At 35.1% G+C, this 19808-nt stretch overlaps 1 protein-coding gene across 1 annotated transcript in view; it reads right to left on the bottom strand.

Annotated features, from left to right (window-relative positions):
• Nucleotides 1-914: 914 nt before the first annotated feature.
• The window catches only part of SULT1B1 (sulfotransferase family 1B member 1), a 31811-nt gene continuing 12917 nt past the window's right edge, over nucleotides 915-19808 (bottom strand). The window contains exons 3-9 of the mRNA XM_047857324.1: nucleotides 17410-17607; nucleotides 16774-16902; nucleotides 13478-13575; nucleotides 11245-11371; nucleotides 10530-10624; nucleotides 6700-6880; nucleotides 915-2635 (exon numbers count right to left, since the gene is read on the bottom strand). Of these exons, the coding sequence (XP_047713280.1) occupies nucleotides 2523-2635; nucleotides 6700-6880; nucleotides 10530-10624; nucleotides 11245-11371; nucleotides 13478-13575; nucleotides 16774-16902; nucleotides 17410-17557 (891 nt within the window). The 5' untranslated portion in view covers nucleotides 17558-17607 and the 3' untranslated portion in view covers nucleotides 915-2522. The remainder of the gene's footprint in view (nucleotides 2636-6699; nucleotides 6881-10529; nucleotides 10625-11244; nucleotides 11372-13477; nucleotides 13576-16773; nucleotides 16903-17409; nucleotides 17608-19808) is intronic.

Here is a 19808-nt window from a genome sequence, read left to right as displayed (position 1 = left end):
ACAAAGAACATTCAGGCACTGATGAAAACAGTTGGATTATGGAAGCATAAGGCCAGGATAGCCATAGTTTTAGAGTTTTAGAATATGGAGGAAACACGAACTGATTAATTTTACAGAATGAGAAACTAAAATCTATTTCTTTTGTTTTCTAAAATTTAAGCATTTCACTAAAGGAAAATCCATGATTAAAACACAGTTCCCTTGGGAGTTTTTGTGGCTCTTTTCTTTTTATCAATAATGGCAGTTTTATAATAGGCACCTACTCTGGACAAGTGCCAGTACTTGCTTTGAATGCCACAGTGAAACAATATTTGTGGACACATTTAGTTTCTTGGAAAACGGTCTTTGATTGATTAGCAAGGGGCCAAGGATATGAAAGTAATCTCATCCTTGCCAGACATCTGCTATCACTATCCCTGAGGTATGTGCTTAGGTAAGAGAAAAATAGAATGAGATTATTCTAATTTTTTTTTTGTTTGAAAATTGTATGGATGATTGTTGAATAGGAAAAATAATGATAAAAGCATTATTTTAGGAAAATTAACTTGATGGCAGTTTTTAAGTGATTTTAAAAGATATCAGGCACTTCTGAAATTGGAATTCTAGTAGGAGTGTTACTCTGTGGTGTGAAGCTTGAGTTGATGAGAGAGTGAACAGAGTTCTGGCATTTGGATCAGAGGCAACACCTGTAAGAAAAGTAAATGAAAATCTAAATTCAATTTGTTTCTCCACTCTATATCCAGTGCCTAATAAAATACCTGGGGCATAGTTAAAGCTTACTTAATTTTTTAAAAATTAAAATCCAGGTACAGAAACTTATTTCCACAAAGGAAAACTAGGGAAAATAGAAACTATCCTATCCTGCTAGTGAAGGCAGTCAGTGTAGCCGATCTATTACCCAGATTAAAGACTAGTTCAGAAAGACACATTTTTTATTCAAAAATAGACCATATAATCCAAAGCATGTATCACATTAACTGATTAATAAAGATAATAAATCAAGTAGATCTGTGATCGGCTTTACTTTTGTGTTGTTAAGCATATTCTAGAAAGCTGAAACTAGTTCACCATATCCCTAGGTATTCAAGATTAACTACTACTAAACATATTTCTAAGGAACATACAAAAATAATTTATAATACATATTATAATAAAACTATCAAAACAACTATTTCCAAAATCATATATATATCACTCCCAGGAGATTTGCAGTTGCCATTAGGTAAACAGTTTGCTGGGGCTAGGGAGGAGAGCAGTTACATGCCTGAGGCTCTATTCCCACTTCAGAGGCTGATGGTAGCCATTTGCCTATGAAGGCAAAACACCATCACCCAAATTATTGGAGCTGTCTCAGTCATGGCTCAGCTCCAGAACTCTTCTCCAGAACAAGTAAGACCCAGGACATTCTCACCAAGCATGAGTTTGGGAGATTGGGCCTGGCATGCAATTTGTCACATGCTGATATTATCTGCAGATAAAAGATCTTGCTGCACATGGAGATATAGATAAGTACATCTAAGGCAAAGCTGGAGTTGAGAAACAAATGTCCCAAGGAAGCATTTTATCAAATAGCCCAAGCTGATGGGCATAGGTGTTGGATGGTACACAGAAGGGAAATGGGGTAAGAAGGGTATAGTGGAAATTCAGAACAGAGTCTCCCTTTGGTACCAGTTTGATAAATGCCACATACACACACCAAAAAAAAAAAAAATCACAAAATGAAGTAACTGAAATTCCTGAATGCTGCCCAGAGCATGGCAATAGACAATTCTCAGCCTTGCAGTAGAGACTGTTGAGGTTGGGGAGGACTTTGCACAGGAAGCAGGTTGCTGCCTCAGTCCAGGCTCTCAGAGCAGAGCTACAGTTCCCATGGAAGGGTCTTAGGGAGACCAGTATAGGCCTTTCACCTATGGAGACCCAGAAATTGGATCCTCATCAATTAAAAATTTGTATGCTTAGAAATTAGGTATAGGAACAACATTTCTGAAATCTGAACCACATCATCTGGGACATGAACTATGTTATCCAAATAGTGGCACTGTGAGAAGATGATCTATGTTGTTCAAGTTGTTCAAGGAACAACTTGAAACCCGGAACACAGCAATGGAACACAGTGTCCTGAGTCAAATTTTCAACAAAGGGAAGCTGGGGCAGAGCTAGAAAATATAGTTTCAGGGTGCAAATAGCACTTCTTGGACCATGTTAATAGGGAGGGGAACGGAATTCTCAGCCACAATATATAGAGATTGAGTAGGATAAGTACTTTGCGGCTCATACTAGTCTAGGAAAAGGCAGGAAGATCCTACAAAAAGGTAACAATTGGACCTAACTTTAGGGAATTTGGAAGCTCAGAGTCAGGAGTGAAACTGAGACCTGATTAATGACGCTAAAAAAAAAAAACCATTTTAAAAGCACATTTTCTCCTTTATAAGTCCATTTGACTGCCCAAGTAAAGTCATAACTGCCCATTTTAACAAATTACAGCTCAGTTCTTCCTCCTTCAGATTGGCAGTGTAGGCTCTTTAAATCTCTGTGCGGAACTGAAGTGCAGTTCCAGACATTTCCTTCTTGTAAATGGCATCAAATTTCTCATTTTGGGCCACTGTGAAGTAATTCTTCCAGTCACCTGCAGTCCCTAAAAATAAATAAGAAAACATGAAGGAGTAATATATTTCCAATATGAGGGAAAAACTAATGTATACTAAAAGAAAAGGTTAGAAAAGAAAGACTTTCCTTGTATTTGGATACTTTAAAATGTCAGGTCTCTTTTATCGGTAATTCCTTCCATCTAAAAAGGTGGCTTACAACTAAACAGAACCTGAATTTTTTTGAAGTATAATTGACATCCAATATTAGACTCGTTTCAGCGTACAATATAGTGGTTCGACATTTCTATCCATTAAGAAATGATCAACATGATAAATGAAGTTATCATGTTATTACAATATAATTCACATTCCCTATGTTGTACTCTGCATCCCTGTCACTTATTTATTTCATAACCAGAAGTTTGTTCCTCTTAATCCCCTTCATTTATTTCGCCTATTCCCCCACTCCCCTCCCCTCTGGCAACCATCAATTTGTTCTTTTATTTATGAGTCTGTTTCTGGTTTGTTTTGTTTAATATATTTTTTTTAATTTCACAGTAAGTGAAATTGTACGGTATTTGTCTTTCTCTGTCTGACTTGTTGCACTTAGCATAATACCTTCTAGGTCCATCCATGCTGTTGCAAATGGCAAGATTTTATTTTATTTTTTATGGCAAGTAGAATTCCATTGTATGTATAAACCACATCTCCTTTATCCCTTCCTCTATTGCTGAACACTTACATTGCTTCTATATCTTAGCTATTGTAAATAATGGTGAAATGAACATAGGGGTGCATATATCTTCTCAAATATATGGTGGTTATATTTTTAATTTTATTTTTAATTTTAACCTCCACACTGTTTTCTGCAGTGGCTACGATTTACATCCCAACAACAGTGTACAAGGTGTTCCCTTTTTTCCACATCCTCGTCAGCACTTGTTATTTCTTGTCTTTTTGATACTAGCCATTCCAACAGGTGTAAGGTGATATCTCATTGTGGTTTTGATTGACTTTTAAAGATACATTCTGAAAATGATTAATTTTCTTGTCTAAATTTACAGGCTGTACAATAGTTTCCCGAACGAGATTCTTTTAGTGTTTCTGTTTGTCATGGGTCATAAGGTTACTACTGGGCATTGGATCAATGGTCAGGGCAGATTTTATCTCATGAATTAGTTTTGGAAACTATACAAAGGACTGGTCATCAGCAAAAACAATCCATGAACTAGAAAGTTGATAAGTATAATTTCCCATGAATTTATAAATGAAGATGGTATGACACCTGGAGGATCCCTGCTTTCCCTGAGTTCATTAGTCTTATACTGTATTTGAAGTTTAGATGAAAAGAATAGCATTTAAAATCAAATATATAACATCTCTGAACCATTTTTACAAAGCTTTTGGGATACAAATTTACATTTATTTCTTATACTTGGATGCTTATAAATATTTATTTGGAAAATAAATTAATTTTTAAATTTTTTTAAAAGTTTAACATTTTTGAGAGACAGAGAAAGAGCACGAGCAGGGGAGGGGTAGAGACAGAGGGGGTCACATATTCTGAAGCAGGCTCCAGGCTCCAAGCTGTCAGCACAGAGCCTGACGCCGGGCTTGAACTCACAAACTGTGAGATCATGACCTGAGCTGGAGTCAGACACTTAATCGACTGAGTCACCCAGGCGCCCCCCAAAATAAATAAATTTTTAATGTACTACAAATGTGCTTGGAGATAAACATCTACTTTTGCTATTTTATAAAATATGAAGTATGTCCTATTGAATTGCAAGCTACATTAACTCATGATGACTTGATGAAGATTTCAAATCCTTTTATTGAAAAACATCCCCCTAAACAAGGTTTTTCCCTGGTTATTATACTTTGTGTTCTATGTTCACTCACTATGCTCTCTAGGGTTAAGAGCTCTTTGAAATGCAAGAGTAGTGTATATTTGGAACAGTACATCTGTAAAGATGCCATTAAAAATAAAAAGCACGGATTAAACAATAAAGAGTTATATATAAAGTATTCCAATGATCTTGTATTTTGAGTATTAATTATATATTATACATAAACACATTTGCTTCACAAGAGTAAGGGAAGTATAAATTTTTTTGACACCATAAATGCTGGTCGAAGCCCAGATTTTTCTGTTTTATTGTGATTTGGGACATAAGTATGAACATTGTAGATCATCTATCCTCTCCATACTACTTTTACTATTGTGTAACTAAATTATGACCTTGACTTAGACAACATGGCATCCTTCAAGACTGAGTGCGCCTGGCCCTTTGTTTATACATCAATCTGAACCCTGTTTAACATCCATTTACATGCATGCCTCTTGCATTGCATTATAAGCCTCTTAAAGCAGATGCATGTGTCATTCATCCATGCATGTTCTAGAGAATACATGCTGCATTCAGGTGTTCATGAAGAGTGTTTCCTATACGCAAACGAATGAATAAATAAGGATTCTTTAAGTGTCTCTTGAGTGCATGAATGAATAAGTGGATAAACTATTTAGACTAATAAGACTTGTTGCTTTTTAATGTATTATTTATGATCAGAAAAAACATTCCAAATGTTTACATGTCATTTACCATAATCCTCCCCCAAAATTTATGACACAGAGCTTGTTACTTTCTCCATATTTTCAGTGATGTAGCCAGACCTTTGGCAGATCGATTCAATGTATTCAAAGTCATAGATTCAGGGAGTGGAATAACCTGGATAAACACCAGATCAATCTGCCCTCAAAGAATATGGTTTTTTGTTTTTTTTTTTTACCACTTCCAGAGCAGATGTAAAGACTGACTCTCCCATTAGACCAGCATGCACTCTTTTCTGTTTGAAGTTGGAGAAACATAGAATCCAGTTATGGAACTTATTTCATCTACCTCAATACCCTAACGAGATATCATGAGGTGGTACCAATTTTCATACGTCTGGGAATAAAACTCTCTTGCAAGTTACATTCAGATAATCCGACAAAATGACAATTTGCCTTATTTAGTAAAGGAGTATTTTTTTCAGATTTTTTTTTTTCCTTTCTGCCAGCAAAATGTGTGTATGTGTGCATGAGTCTTTGTTTAGACACCACTTACAATGAAAATTTTACTTTCTAGAGGTTAGGGTTGAAAAGTTAAATGTAATGCTTTTGAAAATAAAAAATAATTTGAAAACACCAACACTATTTGCTATTTTAATAACTAATAGAGAAAAATGTTTTAGAAAACAATTTAACCATGTAAGTCTTTGAAAATCAAGGGTTTTCAGCCACATGTTCATACGCACAGTACATTTTAGGGTTGTGTTTACTTCCTAGCACACTAACTGTGATTTTACCCCTTTCCCTCCCACTTCAATAAAGAATATTGAAAATAGAAGGTGACGTTATTAGGTGGATAACTTCTCAAATTTGTTTGTTAAAAATTTGTTAAATGCATTATTTTTATCACTAATAAAACATCTTTTGACACAAATCCTGTACAAGAAGCCACAAGCTAAAAGATTTGCTTCATTGGAATCAATAGTGAATGCCATACTCCTCTCTTGTCATCTTTTTAATTTAAATTTAGATTCCATGTTTCCTATAATTCAGATGGTATTTTTAGGGAACAGAATATTCCCATAGGGTAAAAAAAAGTCCTTTCTCCTGGTGGATCCTTAACAAAGTGACCTCCGTTTTCTAAGTGATATGGGGTAGATGGTTCTGTATTGAGTGACGTTAACCAATTACTGAGGAAGAGAGGGAGGCCTATGCCTATTTAGGTAAAGATTCAAGATTTAAGAATAAAAATTTTGGAATGACTCACATGAGAACTGACAAAACTAGTCCCATTTAGTAGCAGAGTAAATAGGAGAAGAAATACACATCAAATACCCAAGGTATTCAGATAACAGGTTTATAAGCATTATTCCCTCTGGTAATTTCTAATCTAGTTCAACAACTTTTTGTGGCAGGTATTTTTAATGTCCTTATATTACAGATAAAGAAATTGGTGCCCAAACTGGCTAAGTAACTTGTTAGAGATCACAAAGTTAATCCTCATTTCAGAGTAATTCATAAGAAAGTGAAAAGGGAAATTCAATTCAGCAAAATACTTACCTTTACGCATAAAAGAGGATTTGCTGTGATCCATCACTGTACTTGGTATGTGTGTGTAATTCACCAGAGGGTTGTCTTTCATCATTTCAAATGAGGTGTGATGGATGATCTTATCCAAGACCTCATCATTCAAATTCTTCTCTAGAAATCTCATAATCTTCTTGACTTCCTGCTTTGGATTCTATCAGTGGGTAAAGAGAGACATACCCAAGAAAATGGTTAACACATCATTAACATAATGTGAAAACTGTAATATTTATAATTTGTTTTCTTAAGTCTTGGTTCTGAATATTCAATCCATATTTTTTTGGGTCATCAATGTTTTTTTAAATTAATCATGAAAATGAAAAAATCAATAATTTATGTTTGGGAAAAATAGGCTAGAAATATTTTGTTTATTCTAAATTTCATATTATATTCATTTATATCAAAAGTAAAATAAGAACAAAGCTTGGCTAAATAGTAACAATATATGGAGGAAAAAAGCAGCTATTTTAAGTCAAGTTGTAATCAGATTTGAACAGTGAAAGTTTGGGGACCCAATAGTATTTTTTTATTCTTCCTGGCTTTATTTATTTGTTCTTAATAGAAATTCCTTTCTTGTTTTTATTTTTATTTAAAAAAAAATTTTAATGTTTATTTGTTTTTGAGAGAGAGAGTGAGCTGGGGAGGGGCAGAGAGAAAGGGAGACAGAATCCGAAGCAGGCTCCAGGCTTTGAGCTGTCAGCGCAGAGCCTGACAGGGGGCTCGAACCCACGAAATGTGAGATCATGACCTGAGCCAAAGTCCGACTCTTGACTGAGCCACCCAGGCACCCCATCCTTTCTTGTTTTTAATAACAATATTTAAAAATAAAAATAATAAATTCATGAACAACTTCAAGTATGTTTGCCTTAAAGTCTTTATACCTTCAACCTTGCTTGGATATAAATTATCAAAAATAAACTCCCATGAAAGCGCAAAGATATCAAAACTTAAGTTATTCGTGAATAATTGAGGATAAAAAGAACAAAATTTGATAAACAGATCACTTTCCGGATTCTAATGACATAAATTTAATATTTGTAAATTTAAGGGAGCTAAACTAAACTCTATATGGGTATGTCTAGAAATACTTTGAGAAGGTGATAGCTAAGCTGAGTTGAAAAAGGGAGTCAGAATTCACCAGGATGTGTGGTCTGCTGAGATGTTGGAGAGTGCATTTCCAGTAGAGAAAACAGTCAAAACTTTTGGGGGTATAGGGTCTCATAATATGTTGAAGGAAGAAAAAAAGGGAAAGAGGTTGAAGTTTGGTCTGAGCTGTTCATAGGAGTGAGAGAGGGCTTTAAAACTGGAAAGATAAATTGGGGTAAAACCGAGAAAGTCCTTGGATGTCCTGCTGAAGGATTTGTACTTTTTCTCTTATGCAGGGAAGCAGCAGCATTTAATAATACGTCATTAACTGTATGTGTGTTCATGTACATACATATGTACATTTTGGCAGGGAATTCCCTACAAGGGAAGGTCTGGCAATGTTTTAGATGTCAGACAATGAGAGCAGAAAGAGATGACTAATTAAGGGATGCTTGGAAGAAGTAAAAGGTCAGAAATGATGATAATGGAAACAGGGCCAAAGAAAAGTTAATAGTGGTGCTAGGAAAACCACAGATGGACAGACAAATAGAAAACAGTTTCTATTAGGGATTCAAAGTGTTTGGAGAATAATCTGGCCACTGCCTAAATATCAATGAGCATGTTAGTTTATAGTGCAGTACAAGTGAAAGCAGGGTGCTGGCTCCTACAGAATCTCCTTCTGCTGTATTACTCTTTCACCTCATTGGTTAAGAATTTATGCAGATGCTCATAAACCTGATGTAAATTACTGGACCTCTCTCTGAATTTTATTACTGATATGCAATTATGATTTTGTTCTATTGTTGATAGAATAAACTTCTTCATATAACATTGTCTAAAAATGACTGGTATGACAGGAGAAAAAGATCATCTATTAGTACTATGATTGTAGCACGTTTGAGTGGAATTAAAAATATGCTTATATTCATATAAGATATAAGATATGCTTATAAAGCTGATTGGGTCGGACCATAAATCAGTATGAACAAGTGGGTTTGAATAACACATTTTAGCTAAATAAGGAGATACATGGTTAACACCAAAATGTCACGTAGAGGACAAAATGCTGTCAGACTCAGAATTTGGATACCAGCCCAGCCCAGAAAATGTACTTCCCCATCCCTATGGAGAAAAAGGACTATATTCAGAAGCTAAAATTGATCCTTTCATAAAGTTATTAAGGGCTACGCTGGGTCTAGGAAGTGAAGAAAGATAGAACAGAAGGACAATTTTCTCTCTTATGAATTCATGACTTAATTCTGGCTAATCAAACATTCATGGGATAGTGTCACTTTTTAAAAGTGTTTTCATCAGACCACTTCAGTTTCACAGCTGCATATTACCAGCAAATTGAAATAAATTGCCTCAAGCCCTGTGTAAGTGGACAATAGTAAAGCTTAGACCATGAATTCTCTATGGGCTGCAAACAGATGTGATGGAAGATGGGAGCCTGGGCAGAGCAGAAAAATTCAAAGGACTCTTTTGGTTAAAATGTGAGAAGTACCCTGAGGCATTTTCAGAAATACTTGGATCAAGGGAAATTTTACATGGGGCAGGATTTCTGTTATAACAAGTAAAGTTTTTGTCTCTAAAAAGCTTGTTATTACTGCTCATTCATTTATTTATTCATTCAAATAATCAATTATCCATACAAGTTATCCTATGAGTCCCTCTGTATATGTAAGGTGCTATATTATGTACTGTGAATGCAGCCATGAAAATGATAGATATTGTACTTTCCATTATGAATCTGAAAGGCTAAAATGTATCCTCATTTTTATGTCCAGGCTTTTTCAAATAGAGAGACTTGGTTTCCACATATTTCTCAGGTGTGTGTGTGTGTGTGTGTGTGTGTGTGTGTGTGTGTGTGTGTTTGCCTAATTTAAGTAAAATAGCCTCAGAATAGGGCTGGAACTATGCAGTATTTGAAGTAATAGTAGTTCATACAGGAGACTACATGAATGCTTATGAGTCTCCAAACTAAGAGGGATATAGTAAGAGAGAAAAGGAGAGGGGTACATTTCAGAGTTATAATAGATAGGTCATATGAACCAATGAGATGCTCACAATAGAGTGGAACCATATCCACTATATGGAAGCCAATGAAGACAATATATTTTCAAACTTGAAAATTAATGGACAAATGACATCATTAACCAAAGAGAGAATAAAAGGAGAAAAGGCTTACGCGTTGGAGAGAGAGAGAAGCAAAATGAGTTTAGTTTTGAATGTGTTAAATTTGAGGGTCATTTTAATTAAAGCATGCATCTGAATTAGGGTGGAAGTTAAAATGGGGTTTTGGGGGGTCATTAGCACATAAATAGTTTTGGCAACAGCGGGCATGGGTATGGTCACCAAAATGTAGCAAGCAGCTTAAAAAACAAAACAAAACAAAACAAAACAAAATTAAGTGATAGAGATCCACAGGAAAACCAGAAGAGTATGATAACTTGTTAAATGTAGGAAAGAATTTCAAAAAGAAAAGGTGCTCAAAATAAACACAGTGGTGAAAAAGTATGAGAAGATAAAAATGTCATGGATTCACAACTAGAAGTCACTAATGATCTTAGAAAGATTTGAGTAAGCAGGCATGGAGAAGAGGCAAAATAATTGTAACATTTTTTTAGTCCATAGATTAAGTTGAAAATATATATTACCCCTTGGCCCCAACCCTTTGGATGTAGTGGGGGAATTATCCAGAATGAATTTCTATTTACCTCTTTCATATCTTCATAGTGCAAGAAAAGTATTGGGTGTTCTTCCTTTTTCTTCCACCAGCTCTTAACATGATTAAACCAGGAACCATAGGCCACTAATACCAGAAAAAACAGTCTATTACCACAAGCATTCATCAAATTAAAGATTTGTTTCTAAACAGTAAGCCAAACTGTACAAATGTTTTGTGGAATTTAGTAATCAAGGGAACTGAATATATAAGGCCAATTAAAAAATAAATAATTATGAATGTACAATTAGATTTTAAAAATAGGAAGTACAAAGTAAATGTAAATTTCAAATGAAAGTGCTTTCAGCTCCAGTGGGTTTTACTTAGCCTCGGGTGGAAGAAAACTATCCTACTAAGTACTCATATTAATTATTTGTCTAAGTACTATTTATGTATAACAGATCTAACTAAAGATATGGGCATGTTAAGCAATTTCTATCATAAGCAGGAAATGAGAATGGATTTCTAACAACTGAAAAGACATTGGAGAAAATTTTCATCAAGCCAATGTAAAACACCAAATCTGTTTATTGATGTCATAGTGTGATATTATATACAGTTGATCTAAGTTTTTTAAATGCTATTTAAATATACTTGTTACTGACTTTGAAAAGTATTTTGATAAGAAAAGCCATACCAGTAATGGTTATTAGTATTATTAAAAATAAAAAAAATTATGTATTAATTTCAAGCCCAAGCCTACCTACCATTTCCAGTCATGAACTTCTCCAGGTATTCTTGCCAGGTGCCAGGGACAGGTTGCAAATTATTCATTAAGTCAAAATGGTAATATGAAACTGCAACATCCTTGGCATTTCGAGCCATATAAATCATCTGTGGGAAAAAAAAGGAAGGAAACCACATGGATTTGAAATCCATGGAAATTAATAACAGGAAAACACCAGGGCAAATTAATGAAACAAAAGTCTGGTTCTTTTTAAAAATCACAAAATTAATGAACATCTAGCGAGGCTAATAAAGAAGAGAAGACACAACTAATATTAAGGAAAAAAACAGGCCGTATCACAACAAATCTTACAGCCATTAAAATTATAAGAGTATGAAAAGATGTTACACATCATATGTCATCAGGGAGATGAAAATTAAAGTGACAATGAGATATCACTCCATACTTATTAGAATGACCAATATCCAGAAAGCTGACACCAAATCCCGATGAGGATGTGGAGTCAGTGACAGGAACTCTCATTCACTGCTGGTGGGATTGAAAAATGGCACCTTTTGGGATGAGCACTGGGTGTTGTATGGAAACCAATTTGTCAATAAACTTCATATATTAAAAATAAATAAATAAATAAAATAAAATAAACCTTTTAAAAATTAAAAATAAATAAATAAATAAAATGTTACTAAAAAAAAAAAAAAGAAAGAAAGAAAAATGGTACCGCTACTTTGGAACACACTTCGGCAGTGTCTTATAAAGCTAAACAATACTCTTACCTGCAAGCCAGCAATTGCACTACATGGTATCTACCCAAAGTTGAAAAATAAGGCCCACACAAAAACCTGCAAGTGGATACACATAGCAGCTGTATTCATAATTACCAAAATGTGGAAGGAACCAAGATGTCTTTTAGTAGGTGAATGAGCGAACTGGAGTATATCCAGACGATGGAATATTATTTGGCACTAAAATGAAATGAGCTATCAAGCCATAAAAAGATATGGAAGAACCTTAAATGCATATTGCTAAGTGAAAGAATACAATGTGGAAAAGCTACAAACTGTATGATTCTGACTATATGACATTTTAGAAAAGGTAAAACCATGGAGGCAATAAAAAAGATCAGTTGTTGCCAGGTTGAGAGGAGAAGGGGATGAACAGGTGGTGTATGGAAGGTTTTTAGGGCAGTGAAACTACCCCATATGATACTATAATGGTATATATATGTATGTCATTATACCTTTGTCCCAATCCATAGAATGTACAACACCAAGAGTGAACCCTAATGTAAACTATGAACTTTAGGTGATAATGATGCATCAATGTAGGTTCATCAGTTGTAACAAATGTCCCACTCTGGTGGGAGCTGTTGAAACTAGGTAGCTATGCATGTGTAGGGGCAAGGGATATATGGGAAGTCTCTTTCCCTTCCACTTAATTTTGCTGTGAACCTACAATTGCTCTAAAAATAAAGTAGCTATAAAAACACAGTCTGTTCAAAGAAAGAATAAGAGAATTATAAAACACTTTTCATTACAAAACTCAACAACTTAGAATTCCTCACACATCACAAACCAGTAAAAATCAGTGAGGTTGAAATAGATACTCAGAATAGCCCCACAATTATTGAAGAAATTGAATTTCAAATTTAAAACTTCCCCGGAATCAAATATTCAGGCACAAATGTTTTACTGGAGAATTTTACCAAATAATCAAATAAGAACTGACATCTTTATGTTGAGTTTTGGGAGTAGGCCAGAACATCTAGAGACCGCTGGGGAATAACAGTAGCAATAGTGTCCTGAGATGGGGATCCTGTTGCTATCTGCCTTTGGCAAACTTGAATACATAGGTTTAGATTGAAATATATGTATTTTTTATTTAACCACTTTCTTATGTAGCTCAGTTCTCATAGTGACAACTAAACAAAACATTTGAGCAATCACTATTTGTGTGATTAAAACAATAAGGTCACATTAAAAAATTGACTTGCATGGGAACCTGGGAGGCTCAGTCAGTTAAGTGACCAATTCTTGGTTTTGACTCAAGCCATGATCTCACAGTTTCGTGAGTTTGAGCCCCACATCAGGCTCTGTGCTGATAGCGTGGAGCCTACATGGGATTCTCTCTCTCCCTCTCTCTCTCTTTCCCTCCCCCACTCACACCATCTCTGTCTCTCTCAAGAATAAATAAATACATTAATTAATTAATTAATTAATTAATTAAAAAATGTTGGCTTGCAATGTGGAATATACCTTGCAGTTGTTCTCCCAGAAAGACTTAGGAAGGAGATCAATTGGTAGATGTGTCTTCACAAGCCGGGGTGAGGGATTCTTCTCTAATTGTTCTATTCCTGGGAAAATTTAGTTTGGTACAGAGATACATTAAAGTCTTCAAGGAGCCTGCATTTCCTGATTTTCTACAACCTGTTAAAATATTTTTGAGAAGTATATAATGCTGCTAGATTTTAAACCAATCACAGATTTTATTTATCTGGATTCTAAGAGGCAATATTGCATCATGGTTAAAGGCATAGTTCTGAGGTGTTGGAATCCTAAGTCTGTCACTGAACTCATCATGAGACATTTGAAAGTATGTTAGTCTCTATGTTTCATTTTCTCCACCTCCAAAACGAGGGGTAATAGTATTGGATTTAGCAATTTGGAGTTTTATCATACCTTGCATTATTATAAATAATTACAAAAATATTTTCTGTATCTCAAAGAGATATCAATAACTAGTAATTCTCACATCAGCTATTATGGTTTAGACAATGTTATTTCTGTAGAGCATCTGCTGTTGCACCTATGTTTTTATTATTTCCTTTATGTGTCATATGTATATATATGCAAAATGAAAATGTTGTGTAATTTTTAGGTGTTAGCTGGACTCACTAAAGTCATACAACTAATATGTGGGAAACCTGGCTTCAAGTCTTTGTATAAGGGGTATGTGAATTTCCCTGAGATGGAAAATATCCATTTATTTTGTATATTCAGAGCTAGGAAGATCTCAGCACCCTGTATCTCACTACTTAAGTGACTTTGGTCAGTCTGAAGTCACTTCTGGGGTAAAGGCACACTCAGAATTCCTGACATAGACTAGGAAAGGCTGGGCTTATACTTTTAACTTACTATTCTTTTAATGCACTCAGTGGCTTTACCATATCCTAGATATATCTGTTAATGATGCTATTTCCTGTTCAGTCACCAACACTTAAAATCTCAATTATTGTTGTCTCCTCCTTCAGGTTTAATATCCAATAAAAAAGTCCTTTGCATTTTTTCACAATATTACTTATACCCAGTCTAACCTCTAGATTACCTGTTAATCCTACATTATCTTCCCACCTTTTGCATACAAGGCACACCTGCTCAAAATTGCAGCTGACTTACTCATTCAAAACAATCTTATGCTTCAGTTGTTTACAAAAAGTTATTACATATGCTAAAAAGCCACTGCATCTCTATTAAAACATCCTTTTAAAATGTTCTGTGTAAGGTTTATTTTTGTTTTATAGTTTATTACTTGTCTATTTATTTATTGTCAGTTCCCATGCCTCTTCCTCATTCCCACCCCAAACACACACACTCTAATGGAGATCCCACAAGAGCAGAGATCTAGCTTGCTTTGTTTACCAATGAATGTTGGTAGAGAAACATGAATGTCTGTAGAGAAAAATGTATAGCACATAGTTGTATTAGGAAGAATCTCTTAATTTTAATGTGGATAGGGTTGGCCAACTTAGGAAACAAAGATCAAGAATCTTAGTTAAATTTGAATTTCATGTAAACAACAGACATCTTTTAGTGTAAGTATCCTCCCTCTAATATTTGGGATATACTTATGCTAAATAAAAGAGCTATTTATCTGAATTTCAGATTAAATTTGGTATCTTGAATTTTATCTGGAAACATTACTTATACACCTACAAAATTCACCAAGTATTTCATTATGCTAATACTGACCTGATAGTGACAGTCACCTTACAAAGCATATAGAAATGAGAAATCATAATCTTCCATAACTCATTATTCCTCAATGCCCATGACATGAACTCTTACGTTTGTTTCTCTTATGAAGTTTTTCCCATAGCTGTTGTTCCTTTTCACTCCCTAACTTCCTTAAAAGATTTCTCAACCTCTAGGTTGTAATTGTTTTACCACGTAAGGTCCTTTAACTGAACCCTTTATTGCACAAATGTGAATGTGGGGAATACGTAATGACATTACACATATTCATATTCAGGCTCCAGAGTCCATCTGAGTGTCATTTTACCCTCTATTACCTGCTGAACCTCACCTACTCACTCTCTGGTGATGCTACAAAGCCTCACTCCCTACTCTTAACCCCCATCTGCCATTAGTCATACCTGAGTCTCCCACCCTGATTATTCTGATTCTATTGCTTTTACATTTCATACTTCTTTATGGCTTTGGAGTCTGATCTCACTCTTGAACTCACTTTGTTTGCTTATCCCAGAATAACTCTTTTAGCACCAAGATTCAGCATTTGCTCTGACTTCAGGCAACCACACAGAAGGAATGACACCTTCCCTATTGGTTCTTCTCTGCTTGTGGAAGTAACTAACTCTGGTAGGATAGAGAATTTGGATTTTGCTCTTTAAACTGATATAAACATTCACCACCATACTTCTGTCTTTCTACGCCAGGTTTCCAGCAGCATTGGAGAGCTAGGTCTCACTTCTTAAGCCCTTCTCACTTGCCCACAGGACATCATACTCCTGAACCTCTCTTAGATCACTGAGCATTTCTTGAAAACTGCAAGCCCTTCTTTCCCCCTTTCATTGTTGTTGTTTAATCCCTGGACTGTACCAAGGTCTTTTCTGCATCTAGGACTTCATACCTACTATTTCATCACCTGAAATGTGTTTTCTCCAACTATGTGCATGACTTTATGTCTCATTTCAAAGTAGAGTTCCTTAAATATCTGAGCTAACATAAACTCTCTTTTATAGAGCCCTATTCTTTGGATACATGAGCCTAATAATATTCACATATTATTATTTACTTTTTTAATAACAGTATTACTATAAACTCCTTGGGAATAGGGTATTGATTAACTAATCATTTTATAGCCCATAGCACAGTGCATAATTCTTTAGAAGCACTCAAAAAATATTTGTGGAATGAAAATGAATTGTATTAATAATAAATTTTGTGTTTGACAGGCATTGGTACTTTACTTATTTAACTACAGCAATATCCTAAATTATGAGCTTATTAATCCAATCTATAAGATTCTATACAACAAAAGTAAAAAAAAGATAAGGAACATTTTTTATGTTATCAACCAAATTTTTAGTTGGTTTCTACAACAAAATTCTTTCATCTTAGGCTATCATACCTGGATATGCAATGTATTAAACTACAGTTTCTCTATATGTATTGGTGATTGTACTGCTTGCAAACTTCCATTTTATGGCACCGAATTGACTCCATTTTCTTTGAATGGAAATTGCAAATATAATATTTAATGTGTTGTATAAATAATACTACCAAAATATAATTCCCAGCTGGTTTAAAATTACCTGAAGTTCTTAGTCCAGGGACGGCCATTTCCAACATTGGAACTTTAACTGTTATAAAATCCCGCTTACATTTTTCAACATCTCCATTATTTACAACCATGTCCACAATTTCACTAACCCAAGTGGTACCTGCGTTGAAAGGCAACATTTTGTATAACTATTATTGAATCTGGAGGGGAAAAGTACATACAGGGAGTTTGCCATCTTAAAGCATTCTATTAGAAACTTAATTCTTCTTTCTGTGCCCCAAATGCTCATCCAAAATATACTCAAAGCCAATGGCCAGACTGACTGACAGGAATAATAATTTTATTTAGGATGATAATGATTTTATTCATTTATTTTTTTAAAGTTTATTTACTTTGAGAGAGAGAGAGAGAGAGAGAACAAGCAGGGGAGGGGCAGAGAGGGAGGGAGAGAGAATCCCAAGCAGTCTCTGCACTGTCAGCATGGAGCCTGATGCAGGGTTCAAACCCACAAACCACAAGATCATGACCTGAGTCAAAACCAAGAGTTGACGCTTAACTGACTGAACCACCCAGGCACCTTTAGGATGATAATGATTTTGTAGAGAAGCCGATTTTCAGGAAACAAAGGCTAAAGTCAGATATGTATTTGTCAGGCTATAAAACTCACCTGATTTGGGGTAAGTGGCTATCACGATGTCATCGGGTCTGCTGTGGAACTGTTCAATCTTTTCCCAGTTGTTTGTAAATGCATAGACCATGGGACAGCCATGAATCATCTTCAGGTTTTTTCTCATGACGTCGTTCGGGGAAGTCATTTTTATACCAGGTTGTACAAATTCTTAAGATATTGCTAAGACAATCCAGTCTTGGGAAAATAAAGAAGATAAAAATTAGAAGTTGAGTAGCCAATGTTATTCTTAAGACACTGTTAGTTGATACAGAGTGAAATTGGCCTTTAACACACTCAGTGTTCAGAGATCTAAATACAAAGGGCATTTTTGTGGGTGTAAAGCTGTAGATTGCAAGAGCAGCAACTGGCTCAGTGACAAGCAGGACAAAGGTCTTCACTGGAAGCCTTGGAAAGAAATGAAACAGCACATCTTAGAACTGGAAATCAGATTTTACAGAAATATACTAAGAATTATCTGGACTTAGGGCAAGATAAATCTAACACTCATCATTACACTTCAGTTGTACCTCATTTTTCCTTGTAGGAAATCCATCATCTTTCTTACCTTTATTCTTCTGTACATAACACCTCTGCTTTTTTGGTCTGCTTCTAAGATTTTCTTTTTTAATTTTTTTTTTTTGAGTATAGTTGACACACAATGTTACATTATTTGCAGGTATGCAACATAATGATTCAACTTCTCTGTACTTATCTATGCTCCCCACAAATGTAGCTACCAGCTATCACTGTACAATGCTATTAAAATATCATAGACTATATTCTCTATGCTGGGCCTTATATCCTCGTGACTATGATTTTCTTTTTTTCTATCACTGGTTTTGAGCAATTGAATGATGATATGCCTTGGTATGGTTATTTTCACAGGGAGTATGTGTGCGTGTGTGTGTGTGTGTGTGTGTGTGTGTGTGTGTGCGTGCATGTTTTAGATTTATTGATCTTCTTGGAATTATGGGTTTACAGTCATTATTTCTCTCGTTCTTCCTTCTGAAACCTCAGGCCATGTAAAGTTATTCATAGCTCACTGATGCCTTATTCATTTTAAAAAATTCTTTTCTCTCCTCGTGTTTCATTTTATTTATTTATTTTGAGAAACAGAAAGCATGAGCAGGGGAGGGGCAGAGAGAGAGGGAGAGAAAGACTCCCAAGAAGGCTCCATGCCTTCACCACAGAGTCCCATCCAAGGCTCTATCTCACAAACCATGAGATCATGACTTGAGCTGAAATCAACAGTCTGATGTTTAACTGACCGAGCCACCCAAGCACCCCTGTGTTTCATTTTAAATAACATCTATTGCTACGCCTTCATGGTCATTGACCTTTTCTTCTGCAATGTGGAGTCGATGTTAATGCCACTTATTGCTTTTTTATCTCAGACATAGTTTTCATCTCCAGAATATCATTTTGGAAATGATTATACTTTTGTTATCTCAATTTCTTGAGCATATTGAATACAGTTAAAATGATTGTTTTAAGGCCATCATTTGCTAATTCTAACATCATGTTAGTTCTAGGTAGTTTTCAATTGAATAAATTTTTTATTATGGTTTCTTTTGTCTGCTTCTTCGCATGCCTTGTTTTTGTTTTGTTTTGTTTTGTTTCATTTTGTTTTGTTTTTGGATGTCTGCTCTTATCTTCTTGTGGCCTGGGGATTCCTTCAAGGCAGTCATCTGGAAATCACAGGGCTCAATTTTTTTCCTGTTACTCCATCTTGCTTAGGAGCTATGATGGTTAACTTTATTGATCAACTTGAGTGTAGCATGAGATGACCAGATATTTGCTGAAATATCATTCTGAGTATTTCTGTGAGGGTGTTTTTGGATGACATTAATATTTAAATTGGTATATTGAATAAAGCAAATTGCCCTTCTTAAAGTTGAAAGCCTGAATAAAACAAAAAGACTGGCCCTCCCCCAACTAAGAGAGAATGCTTCTTGCCTGATAATCTTTGAACTGTGACATCAGCCTTTTTCCTGTCCTCACACTGGAACTAAAACATTTACTTTTCCTGAGTCTGGTAACTGACAGCTTTCAAGCTAAAACACTATCAGCTCTCCTGGTTCTTAGGCCTTCTCCAGTCTCAGACTGGAATTAAATTATCAGCTATGCTGGATCTCCAATTTGCCAATTTATCCTGCAGATCTTGGGACTTGTCTGACTGTAAAACCTCATAAACCAATTAGGTATAATAAATCTATATGTATATGTGTGTGTGTGTGTGTGTGTGTGTGTACATAATGTACATATAAAAAATTCCTTAGTAAACTGTTTGATGTAACTATCCTAATCATAATCATACTAACAATACTAAATCCAAATTAGAATCTCATTGCTCTGTTAAGTCTTCAAAAAAATTTGAATCCTAGGAGCAGATTATA

Source organism: Prionailurus viverrinus, chromosome B1, assembly GCF_022837055.1.
Source record: "Prionailurus viverrinus isolate Anna chromosome B1, UM_Priviv_1.0, whole genome shotgun sequence".
Classification (NCBI taxonomy): Eukaryota; Metazoa; Chordata; class Mammalia; order Carnivora; family Felidae; genus Prionailurus; species Prionailurus viverrinus.
This window is presented reverse-complemented; position numbering and strand designations above follow the sequence as displayed.